This window comes from Drosophila mauritiana, chromosome 2R (genome assembly GCF_004382145.1).
Source record: "Drosophila mauritiana strain mau12 chromosome 2R, ASM438214v1, whole genome shotgun sequence".
NCBI classification, from domain to species: domain Eukaryota; kingdom Metazoa; phylum Arthropoda; class Insecta; order Diptera; family Drosophilidae; genus Drosophila; species Drosophila mauritiana.
In genome coordinates this window covers 6,204,945-6,217,121 of record NC_046668.1, presented here as the reverse complement: position 1 = coordinate 6,217,121, position 12,177 = coordinate 6,204,945, and the positions used below count along the sequence as shown (strand labels likewise).

General features: G+C 47.9%; 7 protein-coding genes across 8 annotated transcripts; 4 read left to right on the top strand and 3 right to left on the bottom strand.

The window, feature by feature from the left end:
- Positions 1-10: 10 nt before the first annotated feature.
- On the top strand, positions 11-1,019 carry LOC117138207 (probable U2 small nuclear ribonucleoprotein A'). Its single transcript, XM_033300141.1, has one exon. It carries the CDS (start codon positions 145-147, stop codon positions 940-942), a length of 798 nt encoding a protein of 265 aa, XP_033156032.1. The 5' UTR covers positions 11-144; the 3' UTR covers positions 943-1,019.
- Positions 1,016-1,905, bottom strand: LOC117138208 (uncharacterized protein RAB5IF homolog). The gene is made up of 3 exons (XM_033300142.1): positions 1,714-1,905; positions 1,549-1,652; positions 1,016-1,478 (listed from the first exon to the last, which is right to left on the bottom strand). Exons 1-3 carry the CDS (start codon positions 1,819-1,821, stop codon positions 1,283-1,285), a joined length of 408 nt encoding a protein of 135 aa, XP_033156033.1. The 5' UTR covers positions 1,822-1,905; the 3' UTR covers positions 1,016-1,282.
- An 82-nt stretch (positions 1,906-1,987) lies between these two features.
- Positions 1,988-2,653, top strand: LOC117138209 (39S ribosomal protein L52, mitochondrial). The gene is made up of 3 exons (XM_033300144.1): positions 1,988-2,113; positions 2,176-2,324; positions 2,385-2,653. Exons 1-3 carry the CDS (start codon positions 2,065-2,067, stop codon positions 2,565-2,567), a joined length of 381 nt encoding a protein of 126 aa, XP_033156035.1. The 5' UTR covers positions 1,988-2,064; the 3' UTR covers positions 2,568-2,653.
- Positions 2,654-2,709: 56 nt separating this feature from the next.
- On the top strand, positions 2,710-5,994 carry LOC117138206. Its single transcript, XM_033300140.1, has 2 exons — positions 2,710-5,346; positions 5,419-5,994. Exons 1-2 carry the CDS (start codon positions 5,335-5,337, stop codon positions 5,797-5,799), a joined length of 393 nt encoding a protein of 130 aa, XP_033156031.1. The 5' UTR covers positions 2,710-5,334; the 3' UTR covers positions 5,800-5,994.
- A 913-nt stretch (positions 5,995-6,907) lies between these two features.
- On the top strand, positions 6,908-8,691 carry LOC117137082 (dynactin subunit 4). The gene has a single exon (XM_033298310.1). The coding sequence runs from the start codon at positions 6,993-6,995 to the stop codon at positions 8,535-8,537; it is 1,545 nt and encodes a 514-aa protein (XP_033154201.1). The 5' UTR covers positions 6,908-6,992; the 3' UTR covers positions 8,538-8,691.
- LOC117137083 (retinol dehydrogenase 13) lies at positions 8,594-10,096 on the bottom strand. Of its 2 annotated transcripts, none has more exons than XM_033298311.1 (5): positions 9,917-10,096; positions 9,522-9,785; positions 9,309-9,465; positions 8,992-9,251; positions 8,594-8,934 (listed from the first exon to the last, which is right to left on the bottom strand). In XM_033298311.1, the coding sequence occupies exons 1-5, from the start codon at positions 9,994-9,996 to the stop codon at positions 8,703-8,705; spliced, it is 993 nt and encodes a 330-aa protein (XP_033154202.1). In that variant the 5' UTR covers positions 9,997-10,096; the 3' UTR covers positions 8,594-8,702. The 2 variants fall into 2 exon arrangements, with proteins under 2 accessions (XP_033154202.1, XP_033154203.1); XM_033298312.1 differs by having other exon boundaries at positions 9,995-10,084.
- A 510-nt stretch (positions 10,097-10,606) lies between these two features.
- LOC117136296 (retinol dehydrogenase 12) lies at positions 10,607-12,151 on the bottom strand. Its single transcript, XM_033297140.1, has 5 exons — positions 12,001-12,151; positions 11,635-11,898; positions 11,422-11,578; positions 11,097-11,356; positions 10,607-11,037 (listed from the first exon to the last, which is right to left on the bottom strand). Exons 1-5 carry the CDS (start codon positions 12,078-12,080, stop codon positions 10,809-10,811), a joined length of 990 nt encoding a protein of 329 aa, XP_033153031.1. The 5' UTR covers positions 12,081-12,151; the 3' UTR covers positions 10,607-10,808.
- Between the last annotated feature and the right edge of the window lie 26 nt (positions 12,152-12,177).

The following is a 12,177-nucleotide window of genomic DNA, read 5'->3' as shown; positions in this document are numbered from 1 at the left end:
CATTGCTTGCGATAGCAAACTTGTTCATCACCAACTCGCGTCGGCAGCGAATTGTTTTTCTGCATTTCGGAAAATAAACTTCAAAAGAGTACAAAAAGACCGAGTAAAGACCAAACGTGAGCACTACAAACTACAACTGCCAAGATGGTGAAACTAACGCCGGAGCTGATAAACCAGTCGATGCAATACATAAACCCATGCCGGGAGCGCGAGCTGGATTTGCGCGGCTACAAGATTCCACAAATCGAGAACCTGGGCGCCACTCTGGACCAGTTTGATACCATCGACCTGTCCGACAACGATCTGCGCAAGCTGGACAACCTGCCGCATTTGCCGCGCCTCAAGTGCCTGCTGCTGAACAACAACCGCATCCTGCGCATCAGCGAGGGGCTGGAGGAGGCGGTGCCCAACCTGGGCTCCATCATTCTCACTGGCAACAACCTGCAGGAGCTGAGCGACTTGGAGCCCCTGGCCGGATTCACCAAGCTGGAAGCCATCTGCCTGCTAATCAACCCGGTATCCACGAAGCCCAACTACCGCGAGTACATGGCATACAAGTTCCCGCAGCTGCGGCTGCTCGACTTCAGGAAGATCAAGCAGAAGGACCGCCAGGCGGCGCAGGAGTTCTTCCGCACCAAGCAGGGCAAGGACGTGCTAAAGGAGATTAGCCGAAAGTCCAAGATGAGCGCCGCAGCCGCCATAGCTGCAGAGGCGGGGAATGGCAAGGGAAAGGGATCGGAAGGCGGACGACTGGCCAATCCGCAGGACATGCAGCGCATCCGCGAGGCCATCAAGCGGGCCAGCTCGCTGGCAGAGGTGGAGCGTCTATCGCAGATCCTGCAAAGCGGCCAGCTGCCGGATAAGTTTCAGCACGAGAAGGAGGCAGTGGCGCAGAACGGGGCAGGGCACAACGGCTCGGTTGCCGTGGCCATGGAATACTAGGATTAGAATCCGCCGCTCATCTGTCAGCTACCTTATAACCGTAGACCAATATTTTTTAATAAAACGCCAAAAGTTGATTCATCGCATTCTGCATTTCGGACACTCAAATACATATAGAATCTTCTGTTCTCAACTAAGACCGCTGGCCAAAGGATCTTTCACGGAAAGATTTGGGACAATCGGCCACAGCAGAAATGCATTTACATGAACGTAATTGGCTAAAAGTTTAACAATCTACAGCGAGTACAAAGGGGACAAAACGAGAGGAGATGCTGGCTTATGTGGAGAGTGGCGTGGTGTGGACCTGGCTCCTGGAATCCGGTATTGCTGGGGAGTGTTATTAAGATCCTTTCGCCGCCATTATGGCGTCGTAGTGCAGGCCCGTGTAGAAGATGATCCACGTGACCAGGAATCCGGCGAACGAAGTCATGAATCCCTCCTTGATCAGCTCCCAAACTCCTCCGTAGGCGTCCTCGTCCACGTTCTGAAAGTTGATGGCGTACAGGTAGACGATCCCGCAGCTGATGCCGGCGAATCTGGGGGCGCATTGGATGGATCAGGTGAAGTGACTCCGGCTATTTATAGGTTAAAGGTGGCTCTACTCACAGTACGAGGCCCAGAAAGCCCTTCAGCGGAACAATGCCCCAGATGACGCCCAGAAAGATGCCGAACACCTGGCGCGACCAGTAGATGACGTCCAGGAACTCCTCCTGCGGGAGATGCGAAGGATTGGATTAGCATGCTAGATTCAGCGCCGGGAACTTTGCTCACCTTGTCCTCCCACTCCGATTTTGTGATGGCGCGCGCGCAAATTTCCCGCAGTGTGGAGCTTTTGGCCGAGTGGCCGTTGCGCTCGATGGTATTTGTTTTCGTGGCCATAGCTTAATTCAGATCTGACTCAAATCACTTTAAATTATTTTGTTAATTAATTTTTTCACTATCAAATGACTAACGCGTTTTGGCGAAATGAAAACCCCAAACGCTTGCGTTTTCGATAACAAAATACCAAAAACCATACCACTCTAATGTTGTTAGGCTCATTTACCTAATGGTGACAACCCTGCAGTTGGTTATGTGAACTACGTTTTTTCACAACCACTGTTGTATAGTTTTCGATAAATAATGCTGAAAATAACAAAGATCTGCATGGCCAGCTCCGCCACAATTACAGGTAAGCAATTCCCAATCTGCTGTAAGCCTCTTGTAATTCATCCGCACTCTGTACACTCGCAGCTCAGCGAAGCATTGCTCTTACTGCCACCCGTGCCATTGATCAGAAGTGGCGTGCAGCCAAGGGATTGCCGGAAAACCCAAATGCCTTTGGCCCGCTCACCAACCTGCCCGACTACACGTACTTAGATGGTAGGCCCACGCCGCTGGGTGTAAGTATACCTCTGAATGGCCTCAAGCAACGGCCTGATCATTCACATTTCCATTTGTAGGCCAACCAGAAGAGGCGCCTGCTTAAGCAGCAAGAGATCGCCTCCAGGATCGTGGAGCTAAGTGGGGAGCTGGAGTTCGCCAAGCAGCGACATCAACGCCTTAAGGAGACTGCCGAGTCCGAGAAACAGCGCCTCATCCGCAGCAAACTGAAGCCCAAGGGTCACTTGCTGCTCAAGAAATAGTGCCCTAGTCTTAGCCAGTATAAGCTATCATAAGTCACGTAGTGAATGGAGACGAAATTATACGATGGTCTTGTGATGTGAACACATGTTTGCCCAAAACACGTTTCAAAAACGTTCCCAAACAGCAAGCGTGGCGCAGTCGACGGTTCATTAGACGTGCCGCTAATGAGCAATTAATTGCAGCTGGGCGACTCGCCTGCCGCATCTTAATTGAGTGTTAAATCGCCAGTGACGCAATTGCCGGAGTAGCGTGTCCTGGCATTTAGGCGAGATGAAAGCGCCACCCGCTTTTCCGAGCGCTCCAAGAGCAGCCCTTGAGGAGGGAGTGGGCTGCCATTCACACATTAGCTGCTAATAGAAGGCTTACGCTAGCGCATTCGAGCATCTCTTCAAACTATTATTGTCAACAAGGAAGTCGCCGGTTCGCTTAGTGTTTATTGGCAAACGGTGGTTGGCCAAGGCCAGTTACAAGCGGAATCTCCTCTTCCGGCCTGCGCAATGTGCTCCAGTTCGCGGTGGAGCAGCCAGGAGAGATTAACAGATCGATCGTGCGGCCGAAGCCAACCAGCCATGACAAATGTGATCCCTACTGTTTGCCTTTCTCGGTAAATATGTACCATCGTTTGCCAGCCAAATATTTGCACACCTTGCCAGTCCGGCTCCCTTGTTTCTCCTCCAATTGTTTGACTTTTCGGTTAGGATATCAAGAATTTTGCACGGCCGGCAATGTTTGTTTTCGATTTGGTTGATCGGTTGCCAATAAACCGAGCACCTTCATCATAAAACCCACGGGAACGTGCTCCACTTAGACATGTTTTTTGCAGAGCCCGTTGAACCGATTTAATAGATGACCAAACCGACTTATCAATACATGGGTCTAATCATTCTGGACTTATATTAGGACTGAAAGCAACCGATTTGGCTGGTGGTCTCACACTTCCCGAAAAACATCAACAAATCAGAAGATCCACCGATCCCCTAGGTGGCAGACATAAAATTTCCATGGCCCTTTGTTAATAGTAACTCGCACCAGGGCAAAATCGGTAAAAGTGAATTGAATTGGCGGACAATGTGCCACTGTAAATACTCAAATATTGCAGGGTGCAAATTTAGCTATTTACGTTCGCACATTCGGCTAACAAAGAAATCAAGTCCGAGGAAATTTTCTAAGCAGCAGATAGCCACTAGCCACTTGGAGACGGCGACTTGAAGTGCAGAAGTTTGTCGCACTTCTAGCGGAAATTAGCCGAGGCGTTCGAAATTTTGCACCGTCTTTCGGGCTTGGAGTCCAGCAAGGGTGTGACAAAAGCCAGCAGGCCTCCTCCGGAGCTCTCAATCAAGAGGCAGAAGCCGCTGCGCTTGGCTCCGGTGCAGCCAATCGTGCGTACACGTAATGCGATCTAAATTCAACTGGATGTTTATGTTTCCTTTCTCGCGGGCAAATCTCGCACCTTTCTGTTGTTGTTGACGACGGTTTGGGTGTGCAAAAATATTTACCCCCAGTTGGATGGCATGAAAAACCGCGAAGTTGTGGAAAACAACTGAATTTTGTTTTTGCCCCCCGCGTCGGCCAGCGATTTATATTTATATAATTGTATAAATTTATACAATTAGCGGGTTTATATTTACAGCCGAATCTTTTCGAAACAGCCGGCGATAATGAAGCGCGAATTGGTCTGGGTCGCCACTTAGGTCCATTCCCGAGTTCCCCGTCTGCCCAACAACTATGGGTTACAGACGTCTAGTTGGCATCTGATTCATCACTTCTTCGAATGCAGCCCCCAAGAGCCGAAGTCATGCCCCTTTTTTTGGAGTCTGATTCAAATTCAAAGCGCATTCCGCAGTCGCGGGTCGAGTTTGTTTGTTAATTGCTTTGTATTACTTCTAGAAAATCGCAGTGTTTAACACTTCCTGAGTCAGCCGGGCACATTTTCACGACAAATTGATTAGGCGCCGCATGAGCCACTGCGGTTGGATATTTATAAAGGCTGATCCGTATTTTTAGACACCGTCCCATTTGTGTGTCTATGCTGATTTATGGTAAAATAATAAAATCGCCATTAGATTTAGCGTGTGACCACACAAAAATTACCACCCGGCGACCACAGCGCCTGGTACACACATATTACTCATACGCTCCGTGCGCCGCAAACCTTTCCAGCCGCGAGCGGCTGCCAAAAGCGCCTAATTACTTTCGTTCGATCGCACGCCGACGTCAGAGCGTCGCCCAGCGACAAAATCTAGATTAATAGGTTTAATTGATCCGAATCAAAACAAAATAGTCGCAGACAATGGCAGAATTCCGGGGGAGCGTATCTTTCCGCATTGTAAAAACTTTTCCGAACCAAACTGGATACCCGCTAAGCGAAACAGTGCACCCGGCAATTAGAGCCTTTGTCTTCGCCCAATCCCATGGAGCCGAGACCGGGTTCAAGTCACAGCCACCGCGCATGCTCAAAACAAAGCCCGGCCGTCAACCGAAGAGAGTTTGGACGCTTCAGCTTACGCCTAAAATGTCGCTGCGTTTCCTCCGGACCTGCGTCACAGCCGGAGCATCGGCTCGGCCCGAAAGCAAATTTTCACATTTGGGTGCGAATGTGGTGGCCGGTGCGTATATAAGGCAAGGGTTCTTCACACCAGAGCATACAGAACTCGCCAGACGTTCAGAGCAATCGGAGCAGCCAGCAAGAAATCAAAGGATAACCCACAGCAGCCAACCAGGATTTACCAAATCACAACCAGTTTAAGCCGAACTAAGCCCAGCACAATGGATCTTAAGGTAAGCACCATTGTAGCAAAGTTCCACTGAGAATCCAGCTCACCCATCCCTCCTCCTCCTCCTCCTCTTCAGCAATTGTACTCGTGGATCTGCCTGCTGATCAGCATCATCATCTGCAAAGTGTCCGAAGCCAAGCCCACCTACTACGACCTGGATAGCTACGAGAACTACGACACGGATCGCTATGACAGCTACGGTGGCTCCTCGTACGCCCTGACCTACGGGAAGCCGCTGACGGATAACCGGCTCAAGAAGCTGAGTCCGGGCTACTACTACGTGGACGACGGGTACATCGCCCCGGTGGCCTCCAGTGCCGGCTACACCCGCCGCGAGGGCGTTTCCGCCTCCGACAGTGGCTCCTTGCCCCACAATGTCAAGTTCACTCCCATCGTGCGCGTCCGGCAGACCAAGACCAAGCGCAAGAAGCTCTTCGTGCCCAACTTCTTCGGCTAGAGGGGCTTCCCCTGCTCTCCTCCTGCCGGGACTGAGACTACAGACTGAGGATGATAGCATAGGCTTAGCATTAGCATTAGTCGCGTGGCTCCCACACCAAAAAGTACCTTATACCTATACGTTTATCTATTTTATACGCGGTCGCAAGTCTGACCACATTATATTTATATACGCAAAGCTACTGAATAAAAATATCCAAAATATTGAAAACATATATCAACTGGCTTTAAAACGGAATGAGAGTCCTGATTTCAAAATTAATTTTATTGAAAGAAAACATAACGACACACAAGTCCAAGTATAAAGTTGTATTAGTCCGCTAATTATTTTATTTCACAATATCCTCGATAAATCCATAAGTATTTAAAATTTGAGCATCTTGTAAACGCTTCCGCTGCTAACGCCCCCACTTTTGAATGAAAAGCGCCGTAAAGAATTTTATGAACCGTAAAGTGTGTAGATATTTAGTTTGGCAATTTGGTGCTAATTGACCACTTAGGTGATTTAATGAACTCAGAATAGCATTGTTGCTACTTATATGACGTAGAATAAACTTTTCCCGATGATGTGATCGTTCAAAATAAAATATTTGTAAAGCAAAAACATATTTGCTGTCCTTGGGAATCCTATTAAGTTTGATTTGCGTTGTTGATCATCAAATTGTGAAGTTTCACGTTATACTCCACATTAATTTATATTCCTATTTTATTTAGCACATATCTTTTTTAAAACGCAAAACATTTCTTCATCAATTATAAAATAATCTAGACAGAAAGTATATACCGTGTACAGTACCTAAATATTCGTCTCCAAGCCGGAATTTTAAAAATCGAAATGAGGTGATGCGTAATCCATAGATAAGATATTTTTTAAAATTGTGCAACTTTTATGGATTAAGGATTAAAACTTTTCTAAAAAATGAGCGGGATAAATATAGTGGCTTGTACGATCCATTTCTGGTTAGTTAGGTTAGGTTAAGATACTTTTTAACCATCAGGCTGTAAAAAGTACTAATCCATTTCATATAATAAGAAGCGCCAATCCACCAGTGCTGCCCAGCATTAGTATGACCATCGATGACTGAATATAATCGAGTCTTCGACGTATCGATATAACAGCTGTCGTCATTACTGCAAGAAGAGGAAAAATTCGCAAATTTACTAAGAAACCAGGAGAAAACTAGCGTCGCCAAGATGAGCTTCATGCAACCGAGTCCCGTTAAGTATGCGTGCTCCTGCGGCATACTGAACCCGATCAACATGCTGTTCTTCTGCCGCCACTGCCCCAAGCTGCGCTGTGGCTTCTGCGTGACGCACGAGATCGAGTCGCACTTCTGCTCCAACTGCCTGGAAAACATTCCCTCAACAGAGGCGCGCCACAAGAAAAACTGCTGTGCGAACTGCTTCGACTGTCCCTGCTGCCAGCACACCCTTTCCGCCAGAGCATCCACCGTTCCGGTGGTGCGCAAGTCAGAGGAGGCGAAGGAACCAAAGGATGGCGAGTCCAAGGGCGAAGCCACGCCCCCAGTTCCGGCGAGCAGCAAGCCCTCTGCGGTGCCCACCACAAAGAAGATGTACTATTTGTCGTGCTTGTCCTGCCGATGGACAACGCGAGATGTGGGCATTCCCGACCAAGGCGTGGCCACGGGCACCTGGCCGGATAACGAGAGCCTGTACCAGGCGCGATTCAATGCTCTGGTCGAGTACTTCCAGGCGGTGGTGCTGCAGGAGAAGCAGGAGAAACTGGAGTTCATGCGGCGCAAGGCACCCAAGCAGCACAAGTTTCCCAGTCTGACGGATCGCACTGGACTAACCGTCTCACTTATTCGCCGCCAGATCGGCTGGAACGACAAGGCTCCCAAGGCTAAAGCCGTGATAGCGCCGGCAGAGGCCACGGCGGAGGTGGAGGGCCTGCCGCAGAACATTTTTACGGAACCTTTGAACTTGCGGACTGTAACAACCATTACTCAGCGACATAGCCAGCCGGCGGACCAGCCCACGGCCGTTGGGAGTCTTTATCCCCAGCGCAGATCGCTGTGGATCAAGCGGTCGCTCCGTTGCCGCCAGTGCGAGCACAATCTAATCAAACCGGAGTACCATCCCACATCGATAAAGTACCGCATCCAGCACTTCGCCAGCTACCATGTCCCTGAAGTGGTGATGGTGCGCTGCGAGCAGCCACTGGTGGCTGGAAAAAGCAACGCCATTTTGCTGAAGCTCACGAATCCGACTATATACGATATGACAATTCGACTGTTGACTGCATCTCCTCCTGAGGATCCGCAGCTGTCAACAGAGGCCACTCGTGTTGCGAAAGAAGAACCCATTTCTTCGTCCCCACTTCTAAAAGCAGTGGGCATCACACTGTCGCGTCAGAACTCAACACGGGAGGTAAAACGAGATGTGATTGATGTATCCAATGCCGAAATAGTTCCGTTGGAGAGCGAGTTCGTTCTGAACCAGCGCGATGACTCCAAAGAGTTCGACGAGGACGTGCAGCTGTCCACTGAGGAGCCCAAGTTTATCGTCTGGCGGAAGGGCAACAAGGTGCTTTTGCGGCTACAGTTTACCCCGGCAGAGGAGCTGCCCGGATTAGCAGACGTCGTTCTGGGCTTCTATATGCAGTACACATACGTCAACACCGTAAACAATGCGCAAGAGAAGAGGGAGCCCACAACCCATGTGCTCCACTCCAGAGTGTTCATCACGGCGGGAGCAACTGAGCAGAAAGCCAACTGAATTGGAAACTAATTAGCCAGCAGGCATACTAATCGACTTATGAGAAATATGAAATATGCTTTATGAAAGCTAGAGAAATATGTATTTATTTATTAATCCGTTCGTGAAACAGCATCTAGTATTAAAGTATAATAAACGGCTTGTTCTAACACTGCTCGCCCTTCTTTACTTATTAGCTTCCAGCTTATCTAAGCCGGTCCATTTCTCGCTCTCGGCCCACAGGAACTTGGCAACCTTATCGTCCAAGGCACCAGGAGCCACAGGCTTTGGTTTGCAGTCGCTGAAGTACAGGCCAGTGATGTTCTTCAGTTCCGGATCCAAAGCAGCATAGATCGAGGTCTGTGCTCCACTTTTCGGTGTCTTTAAAAGCGGCCAAATCATTGGCTTCAAAAAGAACCTAGGAGATGGAACAGGTATTACTGGGAAGGTTCTAATTCACTTATCCATCACTTACTTCACAAGGTTTGTCTGGAAGAAGGCCCAGTTCCGCGCCAGTTCAGTGTCAACAACACCAGGGTGAAGGGCATTTACTGTGACTCCGCTGCCCTCCAAACGCTTGGCCAATTCCCGGGTGAACAGGACGTTGGCCAACTTGCTCTGGCTGTAGGCTAGGCCCTCATCATACGACTTCTCACTGTTCAGGTCGGCCACGTTAATGGAGCCACGCGCATGTGCCAGACTGGACACAACGACAATGCGACTGGGAGCCGAGTTCTAAAATTTTTTTAATACCATCATCTGACGCACTTGACTATTATATAGCACACTTACCTTGAGCACGTCGAGCAGCAAGTTAGTCAGCAAAAAGTGACCAATATGATTTACTCCCAACTGAAGTTCGTAGCCATCCTTGGTCAGGGTCTTGGGACAGCGCATCACGCCGGCATTGTTGATCAGGACGTGAAGCTTGGGTTGCTCCATCTTGAAGCTGATTGATAGAATTGATAGTTTTTAAATCTTACAGAGATTAGGTGCTAAGCTTACCCATCAACAAATTTGCGAATGGAGTCCAGGGAACTTAGGTCCAGCTCTCGAGAGAATATATTCTGGTTATTTGTCTCCTTGATGATGTCCTTGCGCGCCTTCTCGCACCGGTTCATATCCCTGCAAGCCAAGTACACAGTTCCCCCACGTCTGGCTATCTCCAGAGCCGTCTCCTTGCCAATACCCGTGTTGGCACCGGTCACAATGAATACCTTTCCGGTCTCATCGGTGTCCTTCGTAAACTTTCCACCTTGCATGTACTCCCTGGAATTATCAATAGGAATTATCTGAAAAGCTGTTATCTATTACCCGGAAAGCATATTTGCGAGTCATGGTTTCGTAGGCACAGTGGTATATGTATTTCATAATTACATGAACAAATTAACGCAACTCACTTCAAGAAGTAGATGCCCACGCCGATAATAGCTGGCCACACAATCAGGGGGCTCAATAAACAATCGATGAAAATGCACATTTTGAATATCTTTGCACAATTCCTTGTATTTTAGGGTGTTATCAGATCTTATTTCAATCGTTGAGTGCGTTCTGGTACAAACAGCACAGCTGTTAATATACTACTGAGCACAGCTACCTCAGCACAAACATATATTATCACTAATTCTCAGTGAGAACCTGACGAAATCGAGAACGTCGTAAGAGAGTTTCCTAACGAAGGTCAAGAGAAAATGAATTTTTTTGAATTCTCGATAATTTGTTATGATAGTGAAAAACATTCAGACAAATAAAAGCATTTCCAGTGATGTTTATATTTATTTAATGGGTATATTACGCGTGGAGTAAAGGGTAAAAAGGTTCACTGAACAGTATGTAACATATAATATAAAGTATATGTATGTATATAGTCTGGATCAGCAACACACTAGTCAAGTCGATCCATCTAGTCATATCCGTTCGTGTGAACGTCGAGATATAGCGATCTATCTTATTCCTTCTGTTACATACTTTTCAAATAGTTGGGTATACCCTTCTTCTTTCAAAATACCCGTTACAAAAATAAAGCATGAATCGTCAAATTTGTTCCATCACTTTTATTAAAAAAATTTGATCATTTTACCTAACACCGAATACAGAAATGCAAAAATGTTGATCTCAAAATACAAATTTTAGGTTAGTTAAAGCTTTTTTAGGAGCATTTCTTTATTTTTAGCTTGTAGAATACGCACTCCGTAAGAATTTCAAAATAAATTATTACATTTCGCGTTAGTCTTCATTATGACAAATTATTAAATAATAAATTATGAAATGGCGAGGGATAAACTAAACTGCTTAATCAACTTTGGTTGAATTCACGCCGGTCCACTTCTCGCTCTCCGCCCAGAGGAACTTTCCAGTCTTGTCGTCCTGGGCAGCTGCAGACACTTCTTTGGGCCGGCAGTCGCTAAAGTAGAGCCCGGAAACATCCTTTAGTGCAGGATCCAGGGCAGCGTAGAGAGTGGTCTGCGCTCCATTGCGAGGGGTTTTGAAGAGCACCCACAGGAGGGGCTTGGCCAGTAGCCTAAGGGAAAAGAGTTAATACCAAACTCAACTAGTGCCCACTTGTGTCTTCTATCTTACTGTGCAAAGGGGTTTTCCAGGAACTTCCAATTCCTCAGCAGCTCCGTGTCCACGGCACCGGGATGTAGGGAGTTGGTTGTGACCCCCGTTCCCTCCAGGCGCTTGGCCAGTTCCCGGGTGAACAGGACGTTGGCCAGTTTGCTCTGAGTATAGGCACCGATTCTGCTGTACGACTTTTCACTGTTTAGGTCGGCAGTGTTAATGGAACCATGGGTGTGCGCCAGGCTGGATACGTTCACGATGCGACTGGGTGTAGTTTTCTAGGGACGGTAAGCAGGAAGTTTGGTTAACAAGGTGCTAAGAAAGTCCTGAATACCCAAAATACCTTTAACACGTCCAGCAGCAAGTGGGTGAGCAGAAAGTGTCCCATATGGTTGACTCCCAACTGCATTTCGAAGCCATCCTTGGTCAGTGTTTTGGGACAGTGCATAACTCCTGCATTGTTGATCAGGACATGGAGCTTATCCTGCTCTTTCTTGAATCTAATAAGCGAGGGAAATCAGTAACGCCTTAATCGATCTGTCATCTTTGCGCTTACCCAGCAGCGAATTTGCGAATGGATTCCATCGAACTCAAGTCCAGTTCCCGAGAGAATATGTTCTGGTTGTTTGTCTCCCTGATAATATCCTTGCGCGCCTTCTCGCACCGGTTCATATCCCGGCAAGCCATGTACACGGTGCCTCCTCGCTTGGCAATCTCCAGGACCGTCTCCTTGCCAATGCCCGTGTTGGCACCGGTGACAATGAACACCTTGCCGGTCTCATCGGTCTGCTTGGTGAACTGACCGCCCTGCATGTATTTTCTGAAATTCATTGATTGCTATCACTCTATTTCAACACAGACCGCAATTCACGAGCTTATTACTCATTATTCTGCAGTAGAAATACCATATTCATGCAAATACCTCAGCAAGTAGGCAGCCAATCCGATGATGGACGGCCAAAAAAGGAGGGGGCAGCACAAGCAATTGGTAAGGCAGCCCATTTTGTTTGGATACAGTGTAGATCTTGTCGCCGTTCGTGTTCGTTTCACTTGGGGGTTCTATCAATGAATGTTTGGCCGTCCGTTTGGAGCTGCCTTT